Below are 24,531 nucleotides of genomic sequence, written 5' to 3'. Positions count from 1 at the left end.
TGATCCATTGTAAGAATCGACAAAATGAAGTCATGATCTTCTAAAAGTCTGTTTGGATGGGCTTAAAAAAAGCAGCTTATAAGCTGGAAACAACTTATAAGCAAAAAAAAATAAGTTGGGGTAGATCAACTTATTTTTTTTGGCTTATAAGTTGTTTTCAGCTTATAAGCTGTTTTAGATAAGTTAAGCCAAATAGACCCAATTATTTTTTTGAGCTTATTTTAAGCACAAAATGGCTTTAAGCTGGCCAGCCAAACACTCAAAAAAGCTGAAAACAGCTTATAAGCAACTTATAAGCCAATCCAAACGGGCTCTAAGTCTTGTTACGTTCTTTATGGTACTTCTCTTAATGGGACAGAGATGAAAATAAAATCAATAACAGACTTAGGGACCACAACCAATAAATAATAGTGAGACACCTCTTTGGAAGAGACATAACTCTTCAAATGTAACCTTTCCGAAGAGGTGTAACTCTTCAGTTATGAACCCATCAATTATAATTGAAGAGTTAGTTATGCTTCTACGCATATAAAATCCATACCTTATAACATAAGATTTATATATAGCTCATAAAATAACACTTTATTAGATCAAAAAAATGGGTGTCTTTAATTGATAGCAATCTATGTACAATTATATTAAATATGTGAGTCTACTAAATAGAGAATTTCTAACACTGGGAGGATAGAATGTACGCAGACCTTATCTCTACCTTGGGAGATAAAGAAGTTGTTTCCGATAAACCATTGGCAAAAGAATAAGCAATTCAAAACGATATGAAAATAGAAATAACAAAAGCAAAAAAGCATTGTTACTTAAATCCATCATTACGTAAGGACAAAAAAATTTATTTTATTTAATGACCACTTTGGTATGATCGCGTCGTTATCTTATTATTTTTGCTCATTTTGTCTTTATTTATTGCCTAATAATCATATTTTATCCTTTATCATATTTTTTTTTTATGAAAATATTTTTTTTTATGAAAACTTTACCCCGCATTTTACTTTTCTTGTACGTTTATCCTTCAAATTGTTGATTTCTAACAATGTAACGACCAAAAATGATAAAATCTATCCAAATATTTTATTCCTCAATATAATACAACATAACATATGGTATAATACGATATATTATAAACCAATAGGCAACAACCATCCAAACAAAGTGTAAGATACATAAATGCTTCTTAAATGTAGTTCTTACCATTTGCCTTGAAGTTCTCACTTCTCTGTTCTTTTCTCTCCTTGAGTAGTTGTGCTGTTCCTATTTTGCTCCCTGTATTATTTATCCAAATAAAGTCCCATAGCTTTAGGCATGGCAGCCATAGATAACGGCAAGAAACTACACGTCCTCTTCCTTCCTTACTTCGCAACTGGTCATATCATCCCATTAGTTAACGTTGCTAGGCTATTCGCCTTTCGTGGTGTTAACGTCACTGTCCTCACTACCGACCACAGCGCCTTGTTGTTCCGGTCTTCCATTGACAATGACGACAGCCATTCCATAATTTTTATCGATACTCTTAGGTTCCCTTCCACTGAAGTTGGCTTGCCTGAAGGAATCGAGAACTTCAGCATTGCTCCTTCCCCTGAAATGTCCGGTAAAATATTTCACGCCATTTATCTTCTTCAAAAACCAATGGAAGCTAAAATTCGCGAAATCCGTCCTGATTGTATCTTCTCTGATATGTACTTCCCTTGGACGGTTGATATTGCTAAGGAGCTAAACATCCCTAGGCTCTTGTTCAACCAATCCAGCTACATGTACCACAGCATTTTGCACAATCTTAAGCTTTACAAACCTCACAAGCAAATCAGTACTAGTAGTATTACTAATTTCTTAAGTTCCTGGTTTACCAGATAAGATTGAGTTCAAGCTATCTCAACTTACAGAGGATCTAGTTAAGCCCGAGGATGAGAGGAGTCCTTATGACGAATTGCTCGATCAAATTCGAGATGTCGAAGATCAAAGCTATGGCATTGTTCACGACACTTTTTACGAGCTAGAACCTGCCTACGCTGACTACTATCAGAAGATCAAGAAAACCAAATGTTGGCATATTGGTCCCGCCTCCCATTTTTCTTCCAAATTAATCCGAAAAAAAGAAGTAACTAATGCCGCTGATGACAATAACTCATGTGCCATTGTAGAGTGGTTGAATAAGCAGCAGCCTAAATCAGTTCTTTATGTCTCTTTCGGGAGCATAGTTATACTTCCAGAAGGCCCAACTCACAGAAATCGCGAAAGCTCTGGCAGCGTCGACCCTCCCTTTCATTTGGGTAATACGGAAGGACCAATCAGAACAAGTCATGTGGCTACCTGACGGTTTCGAAGAACGGAAAAACGGTTTGATTATTAAAGGGTGGGCCCCGCAGCTGACAATCTTGGACCATTCAGCTATAGGAGGATTCATGAATCACTGTGGTTGGAATTCGGTTCTCGAAGCTATCTTTGCTGGCGTGCCGATGCTGACTTGGCCACCATCCGCTGAGCAATTCTACAACGAGAAGCTTGTGGAGGTTATGGGGTTGGGAGTGAAAGTGGGGTCGGAAATATGTAACCTGCAAGGTGGTGAGATCTTGAGCCCTGTAATAGGGAGTGAAAAGATTAAAGAAGCAATAGAGCGATTGATGAGTGATGGTTCAAAGGAAAGTCAGGAAATTAGGGAGAAAGCAATGGTTATGAGTGAAATGGCTAAAAATGCAATTGGAGAAGGTGGATCATCATGGAACAATCTCACGGCACTCATTGACGATATCAAGAGTTTTACTTCTTCGTCATAGACAGTATTTAGCTAACCCCAACTTATTTGTGACTGAGCTCAACAGTTTCAACTATTGCTGTACAGTAAGGTGCTGGCTGTGGTTCCTCTGAATTAATCCTTTTCGTTGTTTTCCCATATGTTGTCACTTTTGTTGTTTGACTGATATAAAACCTGAAGAATTTTTTTTTTAGCATAACCTCAGAGAGAAAAGTTACAGTTGGTACTCAATATTTTTTCAAGCAAGTTATTGCATGTACTCAATATTCTTTCAAGAACAAGTGTCACCAAACTTTCTAAAAACCAATCGGTCAATTAACAGGACTAATTTGAATGATCGCATTATTCTAAATATCAGATATAACTTTGAAATCGAAAGAAGAAAAAGTAATTATAGAATTAAAACATAAAAATTTCAAGGGGAGCTGTTGAAAGTAGCACAGCGCTTGATTTCCTCAATCAATGCGATGAGATGTGAATGAGAGGAACCCCCTTCATCAGCGGAACTCTTCACTTTCTTTGCTATCAACTTAGTATTTGCTCGTATTTTCCTACTTTCTTCTGAATCATACATCAAACGTTCGATGGCCAACTCTATCTTATCTCTCGATACCACCGGACTTGACACTATGAACCCCGAGTTCCACACATCTGATCCGACTCCAATTGCAAGCCCAAGTAGCACCAGAAGCTTCTGGTTGTAAAATTGCTCAGCAAATAGGGGCCACGTGATCAATGGTATACCCATAGTCAGAGCTTCAAGTACAGAATTCCAACCACAATGAGTCAAGAACCCACCAATTGCTCGATGTTCCAGAATTAATACTTGTGGGGCCCACCCTTTGACGATAAAGCACCTCTTGTTATTGACAACCAATTCCTTAAAACTATCAAGCTGCCACCAATCACCATACTTGTTGTCATCTTTTTCTTCTAACTGGTTTTTCCCCCCCTGCTCTTTAGCTACCAAAATAAATGGGCATTTGGTTGCATTCAAAGCTAATGCGATTTCCTTAAGTTGATCATTTGAAAATCTTACGCTACTCCCAAAGCAAACGAATAGAACAGAGTTAGGCTCTTGATCTTCAAGCCAATTCAAACAATCACCGCAGTTTTTCCAAGGATCATCAAAACAAGTCGGATTGGAATTTTGCGATTTTTCTAATTCATTGATAAATAGAAAAGTCGGACCTACGTGCCAGCCTTTTACCCCTCTAATGTTTTCGTAGATGTCAACATATTCGGGTTCCAGCTCTGAGCAAGTGTTATGAATGACGCCCTGGCTACGAAGCTCAGCTTCTCTGACCGCCTTATATGTCTCACGGGAAAAGTTGTCCTCGAGAAAGAAATCTTCAATCTCGGAGAGTTTCATTTTGATCTCATGAGGTAGGCCGGGGATTAAAAAGCTCTGATCATCGGAATCCAAGGCCACTTTCTCATGAGGTGTGTATTCCCTAAGACAATGCCAGACACACTGAACGAAGAAATTGGCAGGCTGAAAGGAATACCTCGGAATATTTAGCTCCTCAGCCAAATCGACGGTCCAAGGAAAGAACATGTCAGAAACAATGCATTGAGGGTTGAGATTGCGAATTAATTGTTCCATTGGTTCTTGGAGCAGAAAAAAGAAGCCATAGTGAACTTTGCCAGCTATTTCCAAAGACGGGCTGGCGGAGAAATTTTCAACTCCGTCAGGTAACCCCACTTCATCTGACGGAAACTTAAGTGTTTGGACAGAAATGTTGCAGCCTGGCACAAGACGATGATCATTGTCGATTGAAGATTGAAAAATGAGGGCATTATGGGGAGTGGTAATGATGGTGACCCTGAGGTCGTGGTAAGCAAAGAGTCGAGCAATATGTACCAATGGAGTTATATGACTCGTCATGGCGTATGGAAGGAACACCACATGGGGTGTTGTTGTTGTTGTTTGTTTCTTCAGTACTGCTGCCATGGCTGATCAGAAAGCTAATCAAATGGCCTTAAGTATATCTTTAACTCAACGGCTGGATAGTACTGCTAGCTATAGTGGGCTTAATTTGATTCTTATTTGAGAGTTTGTAGCTATACTAATGTATATGCAGTTTCCTAGTTACCTGCAAATACTGTTACTCCAATTGAGCACAGATCTCAATGAGTTTGCATCATTAAAGAAAATGTTTGGATGAATTTTTAAAGTAGCTTACTAATGTCCAATGCTTAATGCTGACACAAATGAAGCTGTACGACAAATTTTATATCGCGCATGTGCTGCAGCACACAATATGGATTTCCGAACCAAAATGACCCATTAAAAGAGGGGTTGAACTAAAATACCTTTGAAAAAAAAAGTGTGACAAAAGTACCTTTAACGCAATATTTTACTGCGTTAAAGAATTTTACTGTAACGGCGCGGTTAAGTTCTTTAGCGCAGCAAAATACTGCGTTAAAGGAGCTCTTCCTTTTTTTTTTTTTTTTTTGGTTAAACTCCTCTTTCTTTTACATTTTCACACTTTTTTACGTACTTTAGCCATAAATTAATCATGTTTCGAGACTCCGAAACTTGAATATTTTATATAGAACCCTACTTATTTTTGTGCAATTAATAAGGTAGGCTCAATACATCAAGGATAAGCAAAACTCCGGATTGTCGTTTTAGTGGTTGAAAAGTGCTCGACGTCCATTTTTGTTTGAAGACTTGTTGTAATTAGCTTTAAGTTATTTATGTTTTAGGGTTTAGATTTAAGCATGTTATTTTTTAATCAAAATTGCATCATTCGTACCAATCTTAAAATAATTAAATTGCATCATTCATAACAATATGAAAATACTTAAACTTGATTAATAACAAACCCAAACTTGTTAAAATACAATCATCAAAGAAAGAAAAAACTTAAAATACATTCATCAATTCATGCCCTTGCGCTGATCTTTTGCCACCACCGCGAGATGTGCCGCCACCACCACAAAAGTTTCTTCCGCCACGAGAGGTACTTCCACCGCGAGATGTATTTTGATCACCATGCCGTAAGAGACACTTATACTTATCATGACCAACATAATTGCAAAATGAGCAAAATGACCAACATAATTGCAACCATGGAAAATGGCTCCGGTGTCCAATAACTCTCACTACCAAGTGCGTAGAACCTTCTAACATACTTTTTTGCATAATATTCAAGTCTATATTCCTTAGCCACGTACGTTGAGGCGTTCTTTCCCATTTTGATAAAACACTTGAAGGCATGAGAACATGGCATGTGATATGATTGCCACTTGCCACATGTGCATGTTCTTGGAATCTCACAAATTATGTGGACGTTACCTCCTTTACCTTGGTGCACACTTGTTGTGAGTTCAAATATGCACTCTGCATAGTTGTACTCCATCAGGTTGTGTTGTTGAGCCTTAAATTGTGATACTCGAACAAGTATGACGGTTTTGGCATCCATTTTAGACCGTCTGCCGCAAGTTCTTTGGCCTATTTTGATCTAGTGACGAGGCACTCCACAACCTGCTTAAAAGTCATTCTCACCATTGCGGTGACGGGTAGTTCCCGTGCAGATCTCAATAAGCCATTGAATGACTCAGAGTTGTTTGTTATCAGCATCCCCAATCGCCTACCTTCCTCCTAATGTAATGTCCATTTGTCTTTATCAATTTTATTCAACCAGTGGAAGGCTTCCTCATCCGCCGCCTAATAATCTCCATTTACAGGTGAAACATCTTCTCCTGATGCTCTGTTGCAGCTGCCCACATCCAATTGCAAAGTGCTGGGCTTCGATATGCCTTTTAGAAGTTTTCCTTCAAATGCCTTAAACAAAACGATAGTAGGCAAAGGGCGGCTGCCACCCATGCAAATTAAACATATTGCTCAACATGCCAGCGTTTTTATCTGATATAACACATATGCCCATACGATCCTTAATAACGTGTTGCCGCAAGTAGTTCAAAAATAGACCCCACGTATTAGTGCTCTTATTAGCTGCAATTGCAAAACCCAGAGGGAATATAGATCCATTTGCATCCATTCCAACTGCAATTAGCAGTTTATGTCGTATACCCCATACACATGTGTTCCATCTATGGATATTACCAGTCGACAATGAGCAAAACCATCAATGCATGGTTTGAATGCCCAAAACACAAACTCGAAATATCACCGGGCACATCAAGCTTCGATTTGAGCTTCCATTCAACAACAGTATCAGGATTAAAATGTTGTAGAGCCGCCATGTATCTTGGCAACGTCTTGAAAGAGCCCTTCTAATTGCCGTAGGCTATCTTATGTGCACGCCTACGCCCAAGATACGCCTTCCAATGGTTTTTCGATATACTTTCAAGACGGCTGTAATACAATCTTTAATTTTGTACCTGGAGAAATTGAAATATCAGCATATAGCAACAAAGAACATCGAGTTAACATCAAAATTAAAATAAACTTAGGCGAAAGGGATACCTTGGACTTTTTGAAATGGGGATACCTTGGGCTTTTTGCAATGTTGCCAACTAACACAGCGACTATTATATTGGTATCTAGATTGCAATGATCATTTGGGAGGTCACCCATAGCACAAGTATGCCTTGTGTAGAACTTTGAAGTAGTTCACATCTTTTCAACAGTCTCCTTACTACAGAGCATCCATTGACAACCTTGATTTTTTCGCTTGCAGACCAATCACTAAAGTTTTCGAGTGGAATCATCAACTTTGAACTCCCTCATCCCCTGGATGCAATAAATCTTAACAGCCCTTTGCAATGACTATTTCGAGTTGAAAATCATGCCTTTTTCAATATGAACCATCTGTCCCGGTGATTCCTCAATCGATAACGGTGAATTCGTGCTAGACGATTTCAAGCCCCATCTTTTAATAGAGCTTAATAACGATTTTCGCGAGTTGAAATATTCAAATGCACGTGAATATTATTGTGGTTTACGTCGCAAATGGGCATATCGGTACGCCGAATCACAATGTCTTGTTCGTGACTTGGAAAATCTCAACGCTCCAATCCTAACAAGATTTTCATTGAGCATGCCTCAAACTGATCAAGATTCTTGCGAGGTTGCGGTGCAAAGAATTAGGAAAGAGAACAACCGAATGCTAGCACGACGTTGTAGATTTTACATGGTCAAGTTGGCTGAAGAACAAACATCATCAACCGGTAGGGAACTAACATCTACAAAAAGAAGATCTGTCTTAAGAAACCCAAGATATTTATCTGAGGACGATATTCAAGACTTCAATCCTGATGACGATTAAGAATATTGTGATTTTAGCTATATGTTTAATTTATGATGATGTTGTTAATTTGAAGAATATTAGTATGTTTAGTTTTGCATCAACTCAAGGGCATGAACTGATGAATGTATTTTAAGTTTTTTCTTTCTTTGATAATTGTATTTTAACAAGGTTGGGTTTGTTATAATGAAAAAGTTTAAGTATTTTCATATTGTTATGAATGATGCTATTTAATTATTTTGAGATCGGTATGTATGATGCAATTTTGACTAAAAAATAACACGCTTAAATCTAAACCCTCGAACATAAATAACTTAAAGTTAATGACAACATGTCTTCAAACAAAAATGGACTTCGAGTACTTTCAACCACTAAAACAACAATCCGAAGTTTTGCGTATCCTAGATGTATTGAGCCTACCTTATTAATCGCACAAAACTAAGTCGGGTTCTATATAAAATATTGAAGTTCTGGAGTCCCCAAGCTTAATTAATCTATGGCTAAAGTACATAAAAAAAGTAAAAGAAAGAGGAGTTTTACCAAAAAAAAAAAAAAAAAAAGAGGAAGAACTCCTTTAACGCAGTAAAATATTGCGTTAAGTCCTTTAACGCAGTAAAATACTGCATTGAAAGCACTATTGTACCATTTTTTTTCTGGGATATTTTGGTTCGCGTTTTTATTGGCTCATTTTGGTTCCAATTAAATGTGGACCCCACCAATCACCCTCACCGTTCACCTACTGTTTCTCCTCAATATATCCGAAGCAATGAGAAAGGTCAATTTGGCCAACTATGAAGGAAGAAAAAATAATTGAGCAGTGAATCACTTTGGCTTGACAAAATAAGTGACTTAGCTTTTACCACGTCCCTTAAGAAAATACTAACTCCTCGAAAAAAATAGGTATTTTTATTAAACTACCCTTAATTAAAATTTGAATATTACTATTTACTTGACATATTGGATCTAGTCTCTTAGCATTTGATAAGGACAAATCTGATTTTTTTTTAATTATTTCTTGATTATGTAAGTGGACACTTACTTTGAGCCAAAATAAAAAGGCTAAGTTGACACTTATTATGAATCCGAAGGAGGAATCCGCAAGGATTGGCTGAGTTGGTTGGGTGAGTGGTTTCCCACATGAGAGAACTGAGATCGATTTCCCTCACCAACAACCTTCTCAGTGAGAGCTCATAGCACCGGGCTGCCTAGTGCGGTTTACATCTCCGTGTGGTTTACGAGTTATTGCAAAGTGAACATATTACCCAATGCCACCCAAAGAGTAGCTGCTTCATGTTTTCTCGACAGATTCCAAAAAAAAAAAAAAAGGAATCGAAGGGAGTAATAATAATTGTGAGAATCAGTTGTAAGTCCGAATTGGCTTCATGATAGATATTGATCACAACCATCCATATATGTTTGTATTGAATTCATTCAAATGAGTATCGATCTGCTGAAAAATAGTGCACCGGGAATCTTGGGAGTATGCTTGATTAGTCAATGGTCATCAAGAACAGTGCATGTCAAATCAATAAAGCTTGCATTATTTAAAGGAAACATTACTTGGCATAGCTAGCTCTTAGAGGTAATTATTGATAATAACTATCTTTTAATTTATTTATATTTAGTAGTTACACTGATTTTGTAAATTACCATTCGTATTTATACCAAATACATTAGGTTTATGGCTTCTATTTCTCCCTCACCTCTATCTCTTTGCTCCCTCTCTGTCCCTCGGTTCTCACCTCTCTGCCTCTTTTCCCTCTCTCCGGTGCCATTTGGTGGAGGAAGTCCTTCCGGTATTCCCACCGTCGGTTAATAAATGGACATTAGCAAGTATACGGTATTGCATAAACTGGATCTGGACGGAGACACCATCTCTGGCCGGAATCTGGACTCCCTCCCTCGTGTCTTCTCCCTCATCCCTTGGCGGCGCCATCGTCTACCTCCGCTGCAACTTGCCCCGTCGTCCTTCCAGTATTCCTATAGTCGGTGAATGAATAGACATCAGCAAGTATACGTTATCGCATAAACTGGATCTAGACGGAGATACCATCTCTAGCCAAAATTTGAGTGTACTAGATGCATTTGCTTGTATTTTTGGGCAAAACTAGATGTATTTGACTAATTTTCATTTGGTTCTTAAATGTATTTGATTGTTTTTCGATTCTTAAATGTATGTGATTGTTTTTTCCTCAGATCTGAGCGTATTTAAGTGTATTCATTTAGCCGGAATCAGCCAAATACACCTGAATATACTCTATAGCAGTGAAATACTAGCCGGCGACATCACAAATACATTCAAATGCAGTTGAATACATTCAACCTTGCGACGTCTGGCGGCGACCTTGCTGATGGAAACTCGAATATATTCAAATACAGTCACAACAAAATGATAGATCAATATATAAATACACTAAAATACACAGCTCCGGCGTGTATTTAAATGCACTGGAATAAAATCATTTTAATACACATGTATTCAAAGAAATTGATTAAAGTTGCATGTATTCAAATTCAGTCAAATACACGTGGCATTTCCTTAAAAATATAAAGCTTCCACCCATCACTATAATTGTTGTCATCTTTTTCTTCAAATTGTTTTTTCTCGTCTTGCTCTTTGACTACCAAAATAAATGGGCACTTAGCTGATTTCAAAGCTAATGCGATTTCCGTAAGTTGATTATTTGAAAATGTTAACTACTCCCAAAGCGAACGAAGAGAACAGAGTTAGGCTCTTAATCTTCAAGCCAATTCAATCACCCCAATTTTCCCAAGGATCAAGTCGGATTGGAATTTTGTGATTTTCTAATTCGTTGATAAATAGAAAGGTGGAACCTACATGCCAACTCTTTCTCCCTCTAATCTTTTCATACATTTCAGAATATTTGGGTTCCACCTCATAACAATTGTTATGAAAGATGCCATGGCTACGAAGCTTCTTTTTTTTTGTTTTTTTGTTTTTGAATCAAATTCCCAGTACCCCTCGGTGTTGTATTGATCACCTAAAACCAACCAGGTCCAGACTTAAACTACATACAAAAGAGAACCTACTATACAGGTCTAATTAAAAGCCTAAAGCAGTTTTAGTTATTTACTAGGCTTCTCCGCGTTAACACATATCATGTATCTATTGACTTGGTATAAACATCAATTGTGCCGATAAATTTCTTACCAAATTTGTATAATACATAGATTCTTCAATTTCGGCATCTTCTGTAATAATAAGTCATCTTCTCGGTCCAAAACTGGTCGCTTATTATGTGCCAATGGTGGACCACCAGCAGAAAATATTATCAGCTTTTTCTCTTATTATGTGCCAATAGTGTTTTTCTAGCAAATAGTTCTGCTGGTGGACCAAGAAATGTCACCTTTTTCCTCTAGTGTTTGGGCTCTCATCACTGTGGAATATTCCCAGCATCAACAAAAGTGACAACTAACACCTTAGTCAAATTACGCGTCACAAAACTCGAAATAAATGTTGCAGTACTACATTTAAAAAAAAAAAAACAAGCCTTAGACTTTAATTAACACATTTTAAAACTATGTGGACTTAGGCCCTAGAGATAGAATATTGACTGCTGAGATAAGATAGTTTATTATCACAACGGTTCAGGGTGTTAGATAGAGCTAATTGAACAACCGTAACCAATAAGGTCATTGGGTTTCAATCTCGTGCATCATGGTTTAAATTCTGAAGTAATATTTAACTACTGAAATATCTCCTGGGAGAGAACACATATATTATAGTTTTCATTTTTAATGTTTCACAATTTCATTTCACCACTATGGATTATTGAGAAGTGAGAACTTGTATTGTTGTTTCTATTCGATCAATTATTGGAAACTTCTGTTGACAAGCACGAATATAGCCCCACATTTGCACATTCCCAAAAAGACCCAATCCAATATTTTCCAAAGCAATCAACAGAACACATTCATAGCCCAAAATGTCCAAAATTGGGCTAGAAAAAAGCGGAAACCATATTTGGGTCCACTATTTACAACAACCCAATTTTGGCTATCAAGGCCATACACGTGGCTCAATCAGTACCTTTCCTTTATTCATTCTTCAGACATCAAAGCCTCTGCCTTGTCAGGGTCGGGTCAGGCTTCTGTCAAGGTGCATGGGTCCATCATGTTAGAGGGATTTTTTTTTTTGGCATAGACTTGTGGGACCCAGCAAAAATTAAAATGACTTCCATCTCATCTCCGACAACGTGAGCCGTCGATTTGTGGTGAGACGATTGAGATCCCTTGTCTCGAAAGCTCGTCGAGAACGCCCTCCGTGGAAGGAGGTTTTAGTCCCAAAGGAAGTGGCAACGATGGTTTGGTTAATGCCTCTTTCACTACTTTATCAATCACCTCCTCTGCCTGCACCACAACCAACAACCAAATATCTTAACAAAAGAAAAATGTTTAATTTATTCACAATCTTGAAAATGTTTAATTTTTACACCGCGAAGGGCAAAAATGTTTACACTATCAAGTTACTAGAACCAACAATAGCTATAGAAGAGTGTACGGACGGGTTAATAATCTACTTATGATAAAATGGACCTTAGGCCTAATCGAGATTCAAAAGCTAGCATAGTAAGATTGTCCAAGACCTTATAAAGACTACAATCACTCCTTGAACCAATGTAAGACACTCTAAATTGTGAGTAGCAAGGATTTGAAGCTTATGGGTTCAAAATTCAAATTCTTTAACGTTAATGAGTTTTAAAATAATAATTTGTACATACTAAATGAATTTTTGAGTATAAATATAGGGTTGGACTAAAGCTACTGGTTCGGCCGAACCCATAATCAAAGCACTAGCTCCGCCGTGACTCTAAACAATAAATTAAACATACTGGTTAAATAATACTATGAATAATTTTTTACACTATATGTAATTTAGATCCATTTTAAAGATGAGACAAAAGTTTTAACCCAATACCTCATTACACACATTTGTAGTTTAAGCAACATTATCAAAAGTATTTTAGAACCAAGCTAAAAAACATTTACGCCCCATTTTTACCTTCTAGTTCCAAAAAGGAAAATGCAACTTTTCCGTATGAAAAATCTCCTAGTACAAGTATGTATAAAGAACTTTGTTGGTTTAAATAGGATCTACAATCTATGAAGATATGCATAACAATCCTAATTGAGACAATCTTACCGGATGAAGATCGAACGACTTCTCTAGCATGCTATATCTGTTATGCATTCCGTTAGGCTGGTAAACTCCAGCATTCTGCATAATCCAACCGATGTGCCTTTAAGAACTCAATCCAAGAATGCATTCACATAAAATAGCTCACGAACATTGCTAAACTAAATATCTAATAGGGGTGATATTGCCAATGTATTCACCTGAGGATATGGTGGATATGATCCAAACGATGATGACATGACTGGGGAGCCCCATGTATCGGCATGCAGCTGCATTATTACAAAACATAAGTTTTAGGGGTGGTATTTCTTAGACCTAAAAATCTTGTGAAACATTTGAAATAGGCATGTAATGATGTCAAGCTCATAGGCAAATGCAACTTGTGTTCAATGGGTTCGACTGAGCCTAGTATTTTCGGCATGTAAAATAATTATATATGTAAAAAACCACTAAAAATTCAATAAAATTAGATACTGCTACACTTAACTTCAAAAGTAGAATGAGTTCAATGCTATGACTCTAAAGGTTGAACTCCGTTAAATCCTGGATTCTGGTGAAAGCTAAAAGGTAATAATTCAGTTAAGGACGAAATTTTTTACCTCTGGATGAGGCTTCCAGTGCCAAGTCTCTGCAGGCTGCCATCCCTGATAGCAAGGTGAACCCCACACTTGTAAACCGTTCGGATAATTTGGCGGTGGTACCCAAGCAGGATATAATTGACAAGCAGGGGCGACATGATTAGAATGGTATGGTGGAAAGGTCATGATAGGTTTATGAGGATAGTAGCTCCTTTGTACTGAATCTCTAGGTTGAGGATGAGGCCATCTCCTTTCCACTTCCTTTGGCAAAATTTGTCTCCGATTCATTCTGTATTTCTGCTTGGAAAATGAAAGGCAATACTATTGTTAAGCGGAACGATATGTCCATATCCAACTTTATTGTAGCAAAACTGCTATACTATATCCCCTCATAGGATATGGAAATATCATACGAACATTTTATCTAACTTCAGGTACCAACAGACTGAAAATGGCCAAGATTTAGTACTATTTTGTCTTCTCAAATGTTAGACCATTTTCATTAAAATATCTTTCAGACTGAAACAACAACAACAACATAACCAGTGTAACCCCACAAGTGGGGCCTGGTGAGGGTAGGATGTATGCATACCTTACCCTACCTTTGTGGGGTACAGAGGTTGTTTCCGATAAACACTCGGCTCAAAAGAAGTGTAGACAAAGCAGGATAGAAAGAAAAGTAACGACAGCAGAATAACAAGATAAACAGAGCAAACGAAGCAACAGGTAGTAGTGAAAATTGAAGAATAAGATAGTACACTAACACTAAATAATACTACTCCATTAATAAGGAGAAGATGAGAAGAGGAAACTGACCCCTTGCCTCCCCCACATAAAAGTACGACAACACTCGGGTACCTACTACACTTATACCCTAATCCTCGAACATATACTCATTAAGATATGAAAGAGCAGAAGTCTCAAACCTGTAGATGGCTAGCTACATTATGTCTCGTTAAACCCTCCACTTTCATCAGGTCTAGTATTCGAGAAGGAATAGCTTGATCTATACCAAGCTGCTCTACTGCTTGAACAAACTTCTTGTGTAGTTCAGGTGTCCAATCTACCTGAATCCAAAAGAGACACCAAACTTATTCCCCTGAAACACGTGGTTCAGACTTCCGAGAATGCAGAATAATTTAACCTCTGCTCAGAAAACTGTATAAAAGCCTGAAATCCCCAAGACAACTCTAGGTAACGTCCTATACTGATTACCATATGTCATATTCATACGCTGTTTGAGAAGTTAAAACTTCGAGATAACAAAATGAACTCTGTATTCATCTTACAAGTGCTATAAGCAGGATCGTGAAAGCTCCACTATAATTGATAAATCAATTAAGTTTGAAGAGGATGTCCTATGGTATCCATGAACTTCTCAAGGAACTTAACAGTTCATAAGGTTAACTTCATTAATGCAAGAGGAGAAAGATACATGCAACGCCACATCTAACATTTGCACCAAGAAAGAAGAGATAAATAACACAAGACCAAATGACTAATGAACTAGAGAAGCAATCATGAAGTTTTTTTTTTTTTTTTTTTTCAGGCCTTCAAACAAAAGAGTGCATGCGGAACTATGCATTAGGAAAAAGATCAAACTTAGGTCAGAAAAAAGCATTCTTGCACAATAATATTACGGAACTTTGAACACATAATTACTGAACCACACCATTTCTTCCATCTTACCTTCATCTTCTTCTTATTGGTCTTAGTCCCACTTGAACAATGAGGACCAGATGCTTTGCTAGGTTCAGCAATATGACTAATGCTATTGTCAGGGCAGTCATCACTCTGTAAAGAGGTAGCAAGATCAGTCTCCATATTTTGATGAGGAGATGAACCATTCTCCTCCTCTTTCGGAATTATCTCTCCGTGTTGCCTGGGAGGACTTGTTTGGACAGTATTCTCAGTCAGTGAATAGTTATAAGTAGTTTCGACAGATTTAGTGTCACCATCATGCTCCCCACTGTCTTGGTCAGTTGAAAATACAGTATGATCTTGACAGTCACCATCATCCACTGACCGCACTCCTTGTTTCAATTGTGGGGTCGAGGGAGCAGGGTATTTATCACAGCCCGATGACTGTTCGGTATTGCTTTCCGCTACTGCAGTGACAGGTTCTGTTCCGTTTGTATTTTTGTCATCTGCTTCACCCTTTGTCAGTTGTAGCTGTAGCATTGAGAGCAGAGATTCTTTTACTGGCTCAAGTGATCTGGACACATCCTTTCTAGCATTGAATGCCTGTTGCAACCAATAAGATCAGGTATTCATATAATGGGATTTTTTCATTTTGACCCGCCGGCCTAAATTAATTACGGTTGCTAACCAAAATATACAAAACCTATACACGATTATGTATATTATGTATGTTTATGTATATTATATCCATATTTTTTGTGTATATAATATGCATATTTATACTTAATATGCAAAACCTATACATATCGCTTGCTATTATTCTTTTTGAGCGGTCCAAAAGTGTAATTATTCATATAATTAAGCGATCTGATTTGAAAGAACATAAGCTGATTGACTGAAGTCTGGGCTACAAACCTTGTGAACTACATGCTGCCATATGTTTTTGAGTTTATCATCTGATAATGGTTTCTGAAGGAACTCAACTGCACCCAGCTGCAAAGTATCGAAGCACTGAACATCTTTTTCCCACATAATTACCAGAAACAATTAGCCCCAAATGAAAATTTGAGCACAAAGATCTCACCGCAATACACTTCATCATTGTGCTAAGAGAATGAATATTTGATGTCACTGCATGAAGTAAACAAAGATCGCTCTCTTAAATATGTTTAACCATTTAAAACATTTGGAGACAACCAAAATATTCCAAGTTCAGTGGTCTCCATTCTATAATTTGAAGACGAGCAAAATATAGCACTCACTTATAGTTGGTAGATCTTTGGCACTTTCAAGAAATCGGAGAACCCCGTCATTGTTGCCAGCATTTACCTGTGTCAATTGATAGATAAATTCATCAACAGTTAGAATAACATACTGGCCTGTGTTCACACTTTGTTAATCAACTACTGTAAATTGCAAATCAATAGGGAAAACTAATGTTTTAGCTGCTGCACCAAATAAAAGCCTAAATTTCTAAACATAGCCTTTACATATTAAATAGAGTTATTACTTGAGAATAGTAATACTAATTCAATAAGCCAGCTCCCATGGTCTTAATATAAAAGGAAACGAGGAAAGTTTCAAGAGGAGTCAAATGAAACTAGTACCTCCACAATGGCAACATGAAAGCCCTCGGATTTGCTTGAGATTGCCGTCAAAGCTTCATCCTCATTGCAGAACGAGTAGACTGCAATTAGATGGTGGGTTTTATAACACATGAATATAATAATGACCTTTCAGGAAGATTCACGAAATGAAACAAATTGAAGACCTCTACAAGTGTTACAACAAATTTGTGACAAAAAAAAAACAAGCTAAGGACTGAGTGAAATGCCATCCTAACCATATAATAAGTTGAAGCTCCATGTTCTGCCAGTCATATTACTTAAAAAAGTTAAAGAAAGATTAATGAAAATATTTTCCAGAAAATGTTTTCCGAATTTCCCATTGGTTGGTCAAAATGTGTTGGAAAATATTTTTTCTAGGAAAATAAGTTCCTTAAAAATGAGGAAAATGACTTCCCTAATGGAAGTAGGGAGAACAAGTTCCTTAAGTGACATTTCAAGTTTATTGTCTCCTCCCTACCCACTCAACGCCCCCAACCCCAACCCCTTGACCATCCCACCCCCGCTCCCCACCCCCATTCCACCCCTTAGTGTTTTGCTACATTACAGTTAAATGCTTTTGGAATAATATTTTTTTGCTTACTTACCAAACACTAGAAAATAAGTAAGAACTCCACTTTTTTTCCAAGAAAACATTTTCCGTCATACCAAACACACCCTAATTATTTACTCCTGTGATTCAACGCATTAGACAGTGAATTACTCAATGTCTGCTAATGTGAAGCAACTAAACTATCCCAATTGTTCAAACAACAGAAATAGTTATATACTTGCAAGAACCATAGAGAGAAATTTTAAATGCTATCCTGTTTTGGGAGCCTCTGGAGCATTCCAGGAAAAGATAAAAGTATGAATCTTGAATCACTTCAATGATTTTCATCTTAAAATAGAAAGATGGAACAGAATACTCTATTTTTCCTTAGTAATAAATGCACAGCTATTTCCATATAAGGAGAAATCAACAAAGAAACAGACAAGAAATGCAAAGTGATTGAACCAATAACTTTTTTACCAAAGGGGACGAACAACTCCCCCCCCCCCCCCCCAACCCCCCCAAAAAAAAAGAGGAACAGAGGGGGCAAACACAGTAAAAACTTACCCACACCGGGTGTGTATACCAAATCAATGGATGTATGACATGTGTTTGAATATATACAACTATCACTTAACCATGATTAATTAATGTATATATTCACTTAATTAAATCACTAAACTATGGTAAGGTGCAAACACCCGGTGTGGGTAAGTATATACCGGGTGCGAGTAAGTATATTTGACAGTGTTACAACTACTTACCTATATAGTCCATTTTCTCAAGCCTTGATTTCATCTCTGCAGCAGAGTTGATATCTTCATCAAGAAGAAGGACTTTAAGCCCTTTTGGGAAATCTTTCCAACCCAATAATTCATCCTCAATGCAAATCATTTCTAAACAGGCATCCTTCTTTAGAGCCTCCCAAACAGTCACTCAATCAGCACCTATTAATGAATCTGCACGCCCCAAAAATGAATTCCCCTCAGATTTACATATCTTTAACCACAAAACTATAAATTGTTCAATAGTGATATTTAAAAAACATATCTTTAGAAAAACCCCTCTTAAACCTCATAATGATAATTAATATATGTCAGAATAAGGAGAAAATTATTATTATTTTTTTTAAAAAAAAAGATCAATTCCCCTCATCCTTCCATAAAACCTTTTCAAGCTAGAATCTTTAACATCATATAACAAAAAAGGAAGGAGGCAAAAGACTATATGTTTTTAGCTTTAAACACAGCATATATATAAGTAGAACTAACATAAAAGCAACAAAAAAACAAAGAACCCCATGTGAGAGATCTTCAACATAATAAAAAAAAAAAAAGACAAAACTCATGTGGACACAACAAACATCACAATTCCAAGGACACCTGAGTTCTCAAACTTGACCAAGAAAAAGAAAAAAAAAAGAAGACAAATGAAATGGAGAAACGTGGAGAAAACACACAAGCAAGTTGTTAACTTGTTCTCTTTGATGCATGAACATGTAAAGAGTCATACAGATACAATGCATGTAAAAGAAAAGCAGCACAATTCAATTAGAAATAAGTAGTTATCATATACCTATGTATCACTTGGAAATGAATAAGACTTAGCTCATTTTTTTCTCTCCAAATTTTCTTATAAGGGTCGTTTCTTGATTGTATTTAATTAGCTGGGTAGAAGAAACAAGAGAAAGGAGAGGGGGGGGGGGGGGGGGGGGGGCAGTGAAGTGAGAGAGGGAAACAGAATTGAAGAGAGAGAGTTGAAGTGCACTTTCTGGAGCTGGCCTGTCTCTGTATTTGTGTTTCGTTGTTATCTGCTGTTGCGGACCACAGAATAAGTTTATATGGTTAGTCAAATATAATTTTTTTTTTTTTTTGGGTTTAAATGTTTTTTCGATGGCCCGACTAATCTTGATTCCCCGTAAGGCCAATGTGAATAAAACAACAATATACTCATGAGTGTAATTTCATAAGTGGAATTTGATGAGAATAGAAAGTACGCAGACTTTACTCCTGCCTTTGTAGGTAGAGAGGTTGTTTTCATAGATCCTCGGCTCAAAAGAAGTGTAACCAAAGCAAGATAGAAAGGGAAATAACGACAGTAGAAAAGCATAATAACAAAGTAAACGAAGTAACAAGTAGAACTAAAACTAAAGAATAGGATAATATGTGAATACTAGGTAAGACTACTGAATAAGGAGAGAGACCACTAAAAGTGATCCAACATACGGGCTACGACTACCTATTACTCTTCTACCCTAATCCTCGACCTCCAACGTGAATCTCTTCATTCAGGGATTCGAACTCGAATCCTCCGATTAAAGTGGAGTAATCTTGAGTAAAATTCACAAATAGTTACTTTTTTGTTCCTATAATTGAAAAAATAGGCATTATTATGGAGTAATATTGTGGAGTTTTACATATATAATTTAAAACTTTACAATAATGATTAATTTTTAAAGATAGAACTGAAAAGTGAGCGACAAATTTTAATTCTAGAGCGATTTCATTCATGTTACAACATTCCTTGATGCTACTGTTACATTAAACGTAACTCACACTTAAAACAGTTTCGGCACTGTTGTTTCATGTTCTTATTTATAGTTCCCCCCACCTTCTCAAAAAAGAAAAGGAAAAAGAATACCTTTTAGAGTTAAATTACCATTTATCTCTTGTATTCTTTTCATACCTTAAAAGAAAAGGAGCACTGTATAGTTTGAAATTTCATACATCTAAAGAAACCGAGATGAGATGAGATTATAATTGCATTTGCATGATCTTGTCAAAAGTTCTGTATACACAAAATGGGTTCATCTGCATTAATATTTCATTTGTCTTATTTTATACTATTGGAGAGTCAAGTATCTTCTTTTAGTATAATTTTATATTTTGTCAATATGTGTGTTTATACAATACACCAGCTTAATTATTCCAAATATTTGAAATGTGGGGTGACATAAAACTTATTGCAATTCATGCTTTCATAGTTAATGGCTTTTTGCAAGAATTTCTTCAATCCCTATTCTTGGTTCTTTTTCTTCTGCATTTTAAAGAAAGTGAGGTCACTATTTGCTAATCAGCCTTTCTTTTCTAATAATTCACTTTGTATAAGGATAGTACCTACCTCGTAGTCTCGTACTCTTTGGGCTGATTTATGAGTACTATGCATGATGCCACATAAACAACAACCTTCAAATCTAAACAAAAGATTCAGCCTATTTTGCAACCTTTTCTCCTTTTTTTTTTTTTGTTTCACATGATGTCGTTACTTGCTTTGGGGTCCTGAATAATCTGATTTTTGGCGCGTATAATCTCAACAAACAGTGGATAATTTGTAAAGAAAAAATAAAAAATAAAATAGTTTGGGTTTTTTGATAGATTGTGTCGCATTGTTCATCGGAATTTTTTGACCGCCAGGCTAGCTTCTCCGAGAAAAACTCGCATTTCTTATAGTGTGCATAAGACCCATTATAGAGAAATATTTTTTATTATAATTCTTTTCATTCCTAGAATTCAGAATTCGAAATTTTAATCAAAGATGAAGGAATCATATCTGTTACATCGCAAATTCTGGGTGGTACCATTTCTCTCAATAATGCAACGCAATCAACTTAATTATAATTTATACCACTTACCATCAACTCAAACACTCAAACTTTTGCATTTATTCTCATTGCTTTTGTGATTTATGGATCTCATGATTTCCTTTTTCAAATCTCCTACAACGACTTATATATATAAAAAATTTAAATATAAAACTTCTCGGGGGGGAAGGTAAAGAAGAAAAAGAAAGTTGGTTGAATTCCTTTCTAGAAGATGAATGGAATAGTTCTTTCTAAAAGATGAATGGATTTTTTCTTTATACATATTCTCATCCTTAGTTTCCCCTTTTTAAAGAGCTTACGATAAGGTAACTTGAAATCTATAACGTGCCACTACTATTTTCAGAAATTTAATCTGGATGTGGAATTTTTCTGAAAATTTGGAAAAAGCTGTTTGAACAAAATACAAAACTTTTTAGCTTCACTCAAAAACTCATTAAAGTTCAAGAAAACAAAAAGAACTACCATATCCAAATACGCTTTTATTTCGTGAAAACTTCTTCTCCAACCTTTTTTTTTTTCAAAAATTATCCAAAAGCTAAGCTAGCGTTTGGCCATACATTTTGGATCAGATTTTGAAATTTTATCTTCAAAATATTTTAAGTTCTAAAAACTAGCTCAAACCCGTCTATTAGAGAAATTTCACTTCCTCTCACAAAACTTCAAATAAAATGCATGTGAAGACATAATTTTAAGTTCCAAAAATCCCAATTTCAAAACTCAAATTTTCAAATTTCAACTTCAAAATCTATGACCAAATGGGAGCTAAGCCTTCAGCCCGGTTGACTACATCAGACTACAAGGAGTAGTATTATCGTGTCCCTTATGTAGTTAGCATATCTCATAATTATATTCAATTATTTATTAATTTATTATTTTTAATTAAGATATTTTTATTTCCCTATCTTAATTAAGTTCAGAATCCCGTCTCCCCTTTTCCTATTCATGTACAACTGGTCGATCATATGTAAAACTGGATAAGGTTACAAAATTAATGAAAATGTGGAATTCACGAGCTCACTATGACTGACACCTTTCTCTCACGAGAAATCTTTACTCGTTTCAGCAATCCTCCTTTTGTCTTTTGGTTATTTTTTCAATCTCACAAACAACAAAATCTATATACGCACGAAAAGAAGAAGGAAAAAAAAAAAGAGAGAGAAAGGAAAGAAAGACATCGTTCTTTTTCTAACTTGAATGCGAAAAAAAATCAATATTGATGGCTTCTTATCATAAATGAGTCAGCTGATGTTGTACATGTACAAAGTAGCATTAATTTGCACGGTCGATGTCACGTACAAGGTTTACGTGATCATATTATACAACATGAGTAGAAATTATTCTGATCCATTTAGAATAGTCGAGATAGAGCTTGTACTCTCTTTATTAGGAGTTTAAGTTCTATCTACTAAATTATCACTTATGATTAGTAAAATATATTTGAATATTTGTTATCTAGAAACTAACTAGTACTCCCTCCAGATAAAAAAAAAAAAGAGTCCACTTAGGCATTTGCACACCCCTTAAGAAAATATTAACTCCTTGACAAAAATAAGTAATTTGACTAAACTACCCCTAATTAAATAAGCATTGGGATTGATCATATAACACTTAATAGGGGCCAATCTGGAAAAACAATGTTAATTTTTTCTTGATCTGATAAGTGGACACTTTTTCTGGTTCAAGAAAAAAAGGTTAAGTGGACACTTTTTTTTATCCGGAAGGAGTAATTTGTAAGGAACATACTGACCTCTTCTTGGGGTAAATCTGGATAATTTTACATAGGTCAATGGAAAATTTAATCTTTTCTCCTTATAAACATGTCTCCATGTTAGAAATTTTTGGTCATTGTTGAACAAGGATATGTTTGGACGAACTTTGATAGGGATATATTCGGCCCCAATTATTAACGAAGAATAAATTTGAACCCTTTCAAAAAATTCAGAAGCAATTTAGAATGTTTTTTTTAAATAAAGGCAGAATAAATAAAGACTCCCAAAATAGACACATTTTATTTAGATCCCTTAAACTATGTCTGATCCTAATTACCCCATGTACTTAGTATTTTTCCAGAATTGAACCGCCTCAAACAATAACCGGTCCTAATTTTACATTGCGGGTCGTGACCTTGATGGAAACATATGGTGCAATATATATGGTGGAAGGATTCATCATAACTTATTGTCAATATTCCTCGAGTTTGGTAGGGTATATGATCTCAGACTAATTAATCTATTCCCTATCAATTGAAGTCAATCTCCACCCACGCTTTCAAGTTTGGGTGTAGGGCACCCACAATACCGGGTAACTCTTTAAATGAATATGATAATTCATGACACAGGAAAAACCTGTACTAAGGTATCTTTTTTTTTTTTTTTCCCATCCGGTATCCGATATCCGCATTGGGGCTCGACTAATTCGGATTCGTGCCGGGTAAGTCCCACATTGGGGGACAAAGCACACCCTAAATTTTTTTTTTTTTTTCCCATCCGGTATCCGATACCCGCATTGGGGCCCGACTAATCCGGATTCGTGCCGGGTAGTCCCACATTGGGGGACAAAGCACACCCTAACAATGGTGACTCCGTACCCAAGGGGGCTCGAACTCGAGACCTTGGTTAAGGATGAAGTAGTATCAGCCACCACACCACAACCATTGTTGGTTACTAAGATATCTTTATATATAAGTCCCACTTTTTCAATCACCAAAAACAAAATGTTGATATACAGTTGACAAGCATTTAACGGGCAATAAGAAGTTGCAACATAGAATTGTAGAGAGTTTTAATGGATCACTCAAGACTAGCTAGGTAGAGCTCGACTGAAAAGGACTAAAGCAAAACCAGTTAGCAAATTAAGAGTTTTGGGTTAAAATTGTCCCTTATCTATGAGAGTAGATTCATTTTGGTCCCTCAAATATTACCCTGAGCATATTTGATCCCTTATCTATGGGAGTAAGTTCATTTTGGTTCCTTAAATATAACGCTAAGCATATTTAATCCCTTAACTATGCTACAGTGGGACACTTTTGGTTCCCCTAATAGAACCCGTTTAAAAAGTAACGGTGCTAAACCCATGTGACACTCACGTGACTTGTAAGTGGCTAAACCCATCGAACAAAAATACTAAACTCATTCGCCTTTCTCCCCAACTTCATATGAAGAAACACTTCACCGGAAAAAGCCCTAGCCTCTCTGTAGAAAGCTTTAATTGGCTGGAAAAAGAAGAAGCTGATTTTTTTAAAACAAGCAGAAACTTTATCTAATATATTAAAATTTGCATTCACATGCTTCCAAAAAAAATTGAAGCGGTTCCACCAATTAAGATAATTTATAACAATTGTTAAAAAGAATTTTGATTTTTTTAAGATTTAACAAAAATAACTTTATATTCACATGCTTCCAAAATAGGTGGAA

At 36.3% G+C, this 24,531-nt stretch overlaps 2 protein-coding genes and 1 pseudogene across 4 annotated transcripts; 1 reads left to right on the top strand and 2 right to left on the bottom strand.

Annotated features, from left to right (window-relative positions):
• The first annotated feature begins 1,097 nt into the window (after positions 1–1,097).
• Positions 1,098–2,955, top strand: LOC132635253 (nuatigenin 3-beta-glucosyltransferase-like; annotated as a pseudogene).
• A 142-nt stretch (positions 2,956–3,097) lies between these two features.
• Positions 3,098–4,945, bottom strand: LOC132635252 (nuatigenin 3-beta-glucosyltransferase-like). Its single transcript, XM_060351572.1, has one exon. The coding sequence runs from the start codon at positions 4,716–4,718 to the stop codon at positions 3,180–3,182; it is 1,539 nt and encodes a 512-aa protein (XP_060207555.1). The 5' UTR covers positions 4,719–4,945; the 3' UTR covers positions 3,098–3,179.
• Positions 4,946–11,867: 6,922 nt separating this feature from the next.
• On the bottom strand, positions 11,868–19,249 carry LOC132635251 (two-component response regulator-like APRR2). 3 transcript variants are annotated; one of them, XM_060351569.1, is made up of 12 exons: positions 19,093–19,249; positions 18,282–18,476; positions 16,968–17,047; positions 16,623–16,689; positions 16,445–16,491; positions 16,276–16,353; positions 15,409–15,963; positions 14,646–14,786; positions 13,741–14,016; positions 13,342–13,410; positions 13,148–13,222; positions 11,868–12,354 (listed from the first exon to the last, which is right to left on the bottom strand). In XM_060351569.1, exons 2-12 carry the CDS (start codon positions 18,409–18,411, stop codon positions 12,187–12,189), a joined length of 1,686 nt encoding a protein of 561 aa, XP_060207552.1. In that variant the 5' UTR covers positions 18,412–18,476; positions 19,093–19,249; the 3' UTR covers positions 11,868–12,186. The 3 variants fall into 3 exon arrangements, with proteins under 3 accessions (XP_060207552.1, XP_060207554.1, XP_060207553.1); XM_060351571.1 differs by lacking the exon at positions 14,646–14,786; XM_060351570.1 differs by lacking the exon at positions 19,093–19,249 and having other exon boundaries at positions 18,282–18,884.
• Between the last annotated feature and the right edge of the window lie 5,282 nt (positions 19,250–24,531).

Source organism: Lycium barbarum, chromosome 4 (genome assembly GCF_019175385.1).
Source record: "Lycium barbarum isolate Lr01 chromosome 4, ASM1917538v2, whole genome shotgun sequence".
Lineage (NCBI taxonomy): Eukaryota > Viridiplantae > Streptophyta > Magnoliopsida > Solanales > Solanaceae > Lycium > Lycium barbarum.
This window is presented reverse-complemented; position numbering and strand designations above follow the sequence as displayed.

Bases quoted from the DNA above. Each gene is read 5' to 3' on its own strand.
- LOC132635251 (XM_060351569.1), bottom strand. From the start codon at position 18,411: ATGATTTGCATTGAGGATGAATTATTGGGTTGGAAAGATTTCCCAAAA. The intron at 17,048-18,281 runs GTAAGTAGTTGT...ATCTAATTGCAG, and splicing joins TGAGAAAATGGACTATATAG to TCTACTCGTTCTGCAATGAG. The intron at 14,017-14,645 runs GTTTGAGACTTC...TTTTCCAAGCAG, and splicing joins ATGTAGCTAGCCATCTACAG to AAATACAGAATGAATCGGAG.
- LOC132635252 (XM_060351572.1), bottom strand. From the start codon at position 4,718: ATGGCAGCAGTACTGAAGAAACAAACAACAACAACAACACCCCATGTG.